At 40.6% G+C, this 7972-nt stretch overlaps 1 protein-coding gene across 1 annotated transcript; it reads left to right on the top strand.

Annotated features, from left to right (window-relative positions):
* The first annotated feature begins 2174 nt into the window (after positions 1-2174).
* Positions 2175-4419, top strand: LOC116489070 (interleukin-8). Its single transcript, XM_032187138.1, has 4 exons — positions 2175-2235; positions 2994-3129; positions 3727-3810; positions 4389-4419. The coding sequence occupies exons 1-4, from the start codon at positions 2175-2177 to the stop codon at positions 4417-4419; spliced, it is 312 nt and encodes a 103-aa protein (XP_032043029.1).
* Positions 4420-7972: the final 3553 nt, after the last annotated feature.

Below are 7972 nucleotides of genomic sequence, written 5' to 3'. Positions count from 1 at the left end.
TATCGGAGAAAAAGTGTAGGTAGAGGCGATGCTTTAGCTCTCAGAAAACATAGTGGACTTGTATTTCATTACAAATATCCTGCTCTTTTAAACTGATACTTACTCTTAGCTCAGGGGCAGGGTTAATCATATAGGTGGAGCAGGCTCTTGGCTTCACTTTTGTCCTGGGGATTTTTTGCGGTTCTGTTACTGCCACACTCAGGAAATAGCTTAGTCTAGTGCTAAGGAGGGCAAGAAGTCAGTGATAATACTAGGGGACTCAAAGGGGATTTTTCTTTTTTTTCTTTTTTGCCTCAAATATTAATGACACTTCAGCACATGCCACAATTAGATAATAAAGCTGTAAACAGTTACAAAGAAAAGTGGGATCCTTAATCAGATTTTAATTACCCTGTGTGTGTATGCATGTATATATAGAGAGACAGAAATACAGAAAGAGATCCCAAAAGAAAAGAATCAGCCAAACCTTGTTCAAAGTAAGCTGGCTAGAAGTTTGACATCTACAATGTGATCCCAGTTAAACCACACTGTTAATTTAAATGAAACATAAACAAAAAACAAGCTTCAATATCTGTTAAAATCTCCTCCTTTTCCATGCCGTAAGAGAACTACAGGTATTTTTCAGGAAAGCTCTGTAAGCCAGACATACGGTCAAGGAGAAACACCATTTGGAAACACCATTTGGAGCCAGAAGTGGTATCTTTTGTTGACTCAGTACTCAGAAAGTGGTAGGAGAGTCAAACTTTGCTTTATCTTTTCTTGGACCAGCTGATATAGTGATAGGAAACAGATGAATTTTTATCACAGTGTTTCTTTATCAAGGGAGTTAAGGACTAATGGTAAGTAGTAAAATATAAGAATTATAAACAAACTGTTCAATTGTTCTTATAAATAAATTACAACATTTTACATGCTAAAGATAAGTTGAGTTTTTACAAACTCCTCAAAGCTAGGGAGAAATATCTCTATAAATCCTCAGATCACAGAAACATGAAGCTTTGAGGTTGGAGATGACAAGCAGCAAAAGTCTTTGTAGTCAAAAGAAAAACTTTTCTACAGCATCAGAACAGAATGTCTTCACCTAATCGCATGCACGCCAGGTGGGTTAAAAAACATATCTTAGTTTATGTGATAGATCAACATTTGAGCCCAAGTTTTCCATTGAAATGGCTATTATTTCTACCAGCCACAGTAAGTAAATACTCAGCATTCATGCAACAAGGTTCTTTAACTAGCTTGTCTACAGCAGTACCGTAATATTTATTGTTATTTCCCTGTGTTAAGACCTGGGATTACCGTAACTGAAACAGAAACGAGTTATTAACAATGCCAACATTTATAAAGCAAACAAAAGTAATTGTGTTCGGCAAGTCATGTCACTGTGTTTGCATACAAAGCTTCCTCATTCATTAACATGTGTTACAAGAAAATTGCGGAATGATTTTCAAGGTTGCATAGAATCAAATATCTACATCCCCTGGGAAGCTTTGAATACTACACCCTCAATTCCTTTACTAAGCAGAAAGTATTGGAGATGAATTTATTTTGTAAGATACCACTTCAACAGAAAAAAACAAACAAACAAAAAATAAAATTCATTAAAAAGCAAAATAGTGCAGAGGTAAAATGTTGACTGCAGTGGAAAAGCTTTTCACTGATTTCAGCACTATCTGATTTCCATACCAATTGTGTAAAATCAGATAAGTAGAAGTTATCACCACCAAGAGAGAGAAGAAATTAAATATCTCAAACATCTCCACAGAAACAGTTATTACCATGAAGAAAAAAATACAGTTATAACATAAAAGTAATTGAAAGCATCAGAAAGTTATATTATGAAACAATAAATAAATTTTTTAAAAAAAGGAAACTGACTGCAGGGATAATATTTACATATTTTAATAAACGAATGCATTATACTATTTGCAGCAGAATAATTCATCGTCATCTAGGAAGGAGTTTCACAACTCCACTCGTCATGTGACTCATTTTTACTGCATCTGGGAAATTCCTCTAACGCAATCTACAAGCTAGCAGAGCACACAAGTTGGGCAGAAAACTGTATAAAAGCACGATGGATCGCTCAGATCAGACATCAGCAATCCTCTGACAGGAGAGGTCACAGCTCCACAGAACCTGAGCTCAACAGCCAAGCTAAAAACTCCTCTCTAATCATGAACGGCAAACTTGGGGTTGTCCTGGCTATTCTCCTGATTTCCGTGGCTCTGTCCCAAGGTAAGCGAATCCCTGCCGAGACCCACCTGCCTGCAGCACTGCCTTGGCATCTGCCGAGACGCGTGTCCTTGCAGAAAGGTAGCTTTATGCTTGTTTCAGCAAGTTGGTTTCTTCTGAAATATTTTCAGCCGCTTCTCCTCAGTCAGAAATGTACTGTGTAGCTCTTGTACTGAAGAGTTACTGACATCTTGTGGGAAAAAATTTAAGGATTACTGAAATTTGCTATGCTTCTGTATTTCGAGTGCATTTGGCTAGAGATGGGATCTTCTTAAAAGTATTTGAATGTTCCTCTGCCTTCCCATATGAAGGACAGTATTTTCCGGCTTATCAGCTCATGTTTGTCCCTTGCTGCCTCAGGCAAGCAGTATACAGCTGGCAATGGAGAACAAACAATAAAACATGCAGCAAAGATGAGCCTCAAGCTAGGGAAAAAATGCAGGGCTCTATCTTCTAGACAGTTGCCAGTCTGTCAATCCAGACAGTGAAATGATGGAATCAACAGTGTTGTCAGTGCAAGTAACAACAAAATGTGTGGTTTTATTTTGAAGCGCCACGCTAACTTAATTTTAAATGTGCTCAGGTATCGGATCCTCTGAAAAAAATAAGCAACCGATTTTTACATTGTGAGGATTTAGTCAGCTTGGCCAAATGCAGGACTCTAATCTAGAATGTTGTTAAGATGGAGCAGCCATGCTTTATGTCAATACAGCGATGATAAGACTGCCTCTCAAAGTGCAATCTTCCTTTTCTGCTTATAGGCAGGAGCCTGGTAAGGATGGGAAACGAGCTCCGGTGCCAGTGCATAAGCACTCACTCGAAGTTCATCCACCCTAAATCTATTCAAGATGTGAAGCTGACGCAGAGCGGCCCCCACTGCAAGAACGTTGAAATCATGTAAGTGCCTCTGCAAGAGCCTCTCTTCTGTACCTGCACTCTGCACTGTGCTGTGGCTGCAGACTTTCTGTGTAGTCTCCCTGGCCCTGTATGCTCCTGAGCTGACGGGTATTTATCTGTCACGGGACACACCGAGTATTTGTTCTATGGAGGTAGAACATGAATTGCAAGGACTGGTCAGTGCTTAATGCACAAGGGACTAATTTAGTTTGAATCCTGCGTTTACTTGGCAGGCAAAACTCCCAGCAAAACAGTCCTGTGACCATCTCAGAGAGACAAAATGCATTCCTGTAAGCAGATTTAGGGACCCCCTGAAACAAACCGGGTTTGGGACAGCATGGAGGAGGGAATAAGATATTGCAATCTGTATACTGCTGAAACTCCTCTTTGCACTGGAGGTTTCAGCGCTTGTTTGAGAATCTTTACTAATACAAACAAACTCCAAACAAGTACCTATAAATATTGAGGAAGATTAATGGGAATGTGTGAGCCAACTGAGTGCAGGCACACAGACTCTGAAAATGCAGTATTACACTCTGTGCATAAAACAAACCCACGTACTAGTTTCCTGACTTTATTTTTCTTCCCTTTTTGCAGAGCTACTCTGAAGGACAACAGAGAGGTGTGCTTGGACCCCACTGCTCCCTGGGTGCAGCTGATCGTAAAGGCAATTCTGGCCAAGTAAGTCCCGTTCACTCTCAGTTTGGGCAGTTAAGTTGTAAGCCTCCCCAAAAAGCTAACTTGTAGGGTTTCATAGGAATAGTTTCCATTTGCTCTTACTCAGATTTAAAGAACAAGGATACTTGTTGCTTAGTTATAGAAACGAGCTCTTTTGTGGGCTCTGCTGCAGGGTCCTTGCTCAAGCTGCTATGCCACTACTAAACCATTACGTACTGGCAACTCCGTCTGCAGGGAAATTAACATCCCCTGAAAAATGGGGCTTTAATACAATCCATCTGCCCCTTACTTGCAGTATCCTATGTCAATAATCCACAGTTGGAAGTTAATGAATTCTTTGATATAAGTGAATGCAGAAACTCCTGGTGCAGAAGTTTCCTAGCTGGGCACCAGCTATGCAAACACTGGCACTCCGGTGATTGCTTTTGAAACATCGCCTTTATTGCCTCTGTGCCTTGTGACAGCAGACAGAGTTGGAAGCAAAGCACTCACTCCTTCTTAACTGTTCATGCAATGCTAAGTAATGATAATCGTTCTCTGGACCACCTTTTAAACCACCCTTTTCCCTCATCTCTTAACAGGGCTCAGCTCAATTCTGATTCACCTCTGTAAGAAAAATACAGACAGAGAAAATCTCAGAACCGCTCTCGCTCCTCCGCTGAGAGAACCACCCGAGGAGAGCACCATCCCATCCCGCCCTCAGGAGGCGTGCCACCTTCCTCCTCCCGCATCGGTGTTCTTATCTTCGCCGTAGATCACCGTGTCTATTTATTTATTTATTTATTTAACTGCATCTATTTAAGAAAGCCTTTCAAAATGGTCAGCGCTGTCCATGGGACACGCTGCCCATTGAAACCGAAGGCACTGGACAGGAGAAGTGGCTTGCTCAAGGAAATGAAGATCCCTTGGAAGTCACTTCAGTCAAACACGGCCAGTTAAGTGCAATGCACTTACAGCACAGCTTGCTTGTACGAAGCCCTACTATTTTGCTATTACAGCAGCAAACCAGTAAATCCTCCTGCTCCCCTGGAGTGCTCTAGTATGTTGTGTCAACAGCAGTTTCCTTAGTCACAGTCAGCCCATGGCTTCACTGTGAGCTCTGACTTCATGACTTCAAAAAATCTAGCCTGCAGAATCTGTAAGAAAATGGCTTTGGTGTTTATTTATTGTTATTTCTGTGGTATTTATAAATATATTTATTTAGTAGTTTCTACACAAGATAGAAAAAGATGATAATTTATTTAATTTCTACTGTATTTTCCATTCCTAATAATAATTTTTAAAGAAATGTTCACAGACCTGTTACACTGTGTAAGGACTTGGTTCTATGTCTAATTATTAAGTTATTCATCAAATGGAAAAAATTGTGGCTTATATAGACAAAATTTGCTTGTGAGAATGTCATTATTCCTGACAATATTTTAATAAATGCTTTTTACAAAAAATACATATCTATTTGTTATCTCTTTGTTATTTTACATTTTCATTCACTTTATTTGGAAACAATTTGCTCCAGTTTTGCCATCCTGGTCTGATTTCTGGAGCTGAAATGCCAATTTGGAGCCCATGGTACTTTAAGTCACTCTGTTTCAGTAATGTGACATTACTGAATGCAATAGGGAACTCCTAGCTCTGGGAAGAGGGTAGGGTAAAATGCTCACCCATCTCTCTTCTGGCTTTGGGGACTGCTGGGCTGTGGGGCAAGGCTCCTAATTTAGGTTCCTTGCTATAAGAGAGCTTTACACTCAGATGCCTGAACGCTGCCTGTGCCTGGATCAGCCCCAGAGCTGTAAATCCTGACTGCATCAAAAGGCCTCTATTTGTCTGTCAAAACTTTGGGGTCTGTACTTTGGGCACCCAGATATCAAGCATTTGCCCTGGTGTAACAACAGCTTGCTACTCCAACTGCTGGAACTGAGAGCACTGAGTGTGCTACGCCTGCCTCTTTGAAAAGAGGGAAAGACTGAAAATGTCTTGCACTTAGGAAAGGAGAACATTGAGGAGAATTTGAGCAAGATTTAAGAAATGACATAGACAACTGATGACATGAACACAGGACTCTTCGATGTTGCTTGATGAAACATGCAGGTCAGTGTAAAATAGGTGAGAAGAGTATTTCTTTACACAGTATATAATTATATTGTATAGACCTTCTGGGAGGAGGCAGACAGATTCAGACACTAAAGGGAATATGCAGAGACACACTTCTCACTTCCCTAGAACCTGGCATGGTACAGTGGGGATGGCAACTCCCTGTTGCTGCTGATGGACACGGGCTGCTGGGCTGGATGGACAGCAGCACTGACCCAAAGGGCATTTTGTATGGGCTCTTCTGGAGTAACCAGATCAGCTTAGCTGATCTGAAAACATAACATGGCTTATTTTTTATTTTTCTTCTTTAATTTTATTTGTTTGTTTGTTTGTTGTTTTGTTTTGTTTTGTTTTCTTCAGGATCACTTCCCAGAGTGAAAGGCACTTTGTGCAGAAGAACCAGCAGTCCTTGTGTCACAGCAACATGGGGTTGCCATCCCAATTTATGCCTGTGCAAAGCAAATTCTTGACCAACTTGCCCACCTGTTTGCCCATTTCATAAGCAAAGGCTGAACGAAAGGCTGAAAGGGCCTGCTTCTTCTCTCAAGAGAGGAAAAGGGTTAGGATTTGAAGGGCTTTATACCACAGAATCAGTATCACAGAATTGTCTAGGTTGGAAGAGGAAAATGAGATACCAGACAGGAGGAAAAGAAGATTGCAAGAGAGCTATTGAATATTTTGGAAACTCTAAATCTATCAGATTTAAGACTTTGTCCTGCTGGATTTGGAACAGGGACTTAAGCCCATGTAGGAAGGATAGACCTAATATGCCAGTCTGCATGTACTTCTTCCTGTTGCAAATACAAGCATTGCTATAAAAAAATGAAACCTTCATAAGATAAAACAGAATATCAAGAGACTGACTACACAGTAGCCCCAAGTAAACAACATTTCCAGAGGATATGGCAAAAATAGGTTGGATTCCTGCTTTATCACTGGCACAAAACCAGTTGAAACTCAGATGAATCCATATCCATCAGACCCAGCATACATTCTTTCTGAAGGTACTTCACCTTTACCTGTGATCTGCATGTTTTTAAAACCTCAAAAGAATTTTTGCCAGGTAACTTTGTGATTAGAAAGCCAGAGAACAGTCTTTGGCTTGCTTCTTCTTGAAAACGCTGCTCAGTTAGATCAATTTCTGTTCTCTACACAACCCACATGAGTTTGGCATCAGGTTGAGGTGTTCAGCCACTTGACCTCTGAACAGTGTGCTCTCCAGTTGTCATGTCATGCAGAAACAGGAGAAAACAGCATCCTTTGAACACATGTAGACTATTTAATGTGTGTATGCACATGTGTGTGTGTTTGCAGATGGATCTGTGTAATACACCAGTGAGCTGAGGAAGACTCAGGACATTTGTGCCACCTCTGAAAGGACCCTGAGATTTCATTGTAGTTAACTCTACATTGTTGTCCGTCTTCACCTTTCTGTAATCCTGTAGAAGCTTCTGCTCCCCTTGGCCACTCATTTTGCATCTCAATTGTATTCTGCAGCCCTGCCAGAAGGCCGTTCCCATTATAACAACCATCTGCATTCATCACCCTCCTTTTGTTTCTCTCCTGCCGTCCTCACAATTAAATGCAACAGAGGTACTTATGTATATTTTCTGCCCTCAGCTGTTTTCATGGTCCCTTCACCATTCTTCAAAACCACTTTCTCTTCCTTCTTACAGCAACAATTTCAAGTTGGGGGCACTATGACAGTAACAACAACCAAACAACCCAGCAGCAACCTCACATCACTTCCCTTATCTTCAAACTCTCCCATGGCTGGTTGCTGGAAAAACTCCATTGTGAACTGTAATGTGTTCCCTCAAGCTTCATATGTTTCATATGCTTTGTTTCATACGTGCTTTCTTAAAACATTGAAAGTGTATTTCTCTCTAATATATAAATGTTGCAAACCACAGAGGAAGTCATTGAAAGAAACACTGGAAAGTCCCTGAACAAGCATTCTAAAGTCTTCCTTAAAAGAATAGAAAATACAAACATTGGCTTGCTGGTCTCCCCTTTTCTGTCTGTGCTGTATATTGACTAATACAAACATCCTGGTCATGTATCAGGTGACAGA

This window comes from Aythya fuligula, chromosome 4, assembly GCF_009819795.1.
Source record: "Aythya fuligula isolate bAytFul2 chromosome 4, bAytFul2.pri, whole genome shotgun sequence".
Classification (NCBI taxonomy): Eukaryota; Metazoa; Chordata; class Aves; order Anseriformes; family Anatidae; genus Aythya; species Aythya fuligula.
Note: the sequence above shows the minus strand (reverse complement) of the source record. Positions and strands in the feature narration are given on the sequence as shown.

Coding starts and splice junctions, on each gene's coding strand:
- LOC116489070 (XM_032187138.1), top strand. CDS start 2,175: ATGAACGGCAAACTTGGGGTTGTCCTGGCTATTCTCCTGATTTCCGTG. Junction 3,130..3,726: donor TGCAAGAACGTTGAAATCAT/GTAAGTGCCTCT, acceptor CCCTTTTTGCAG/AGCTACTCTGAAGGACAACA. Junction 3,811..4,388: donor GTAAAGGCAATTCTGGCCAA/GTAAGTCCCGTT, acceptor ATCTCTTAACAG/GGCTCAGCTCAATTCTGATT.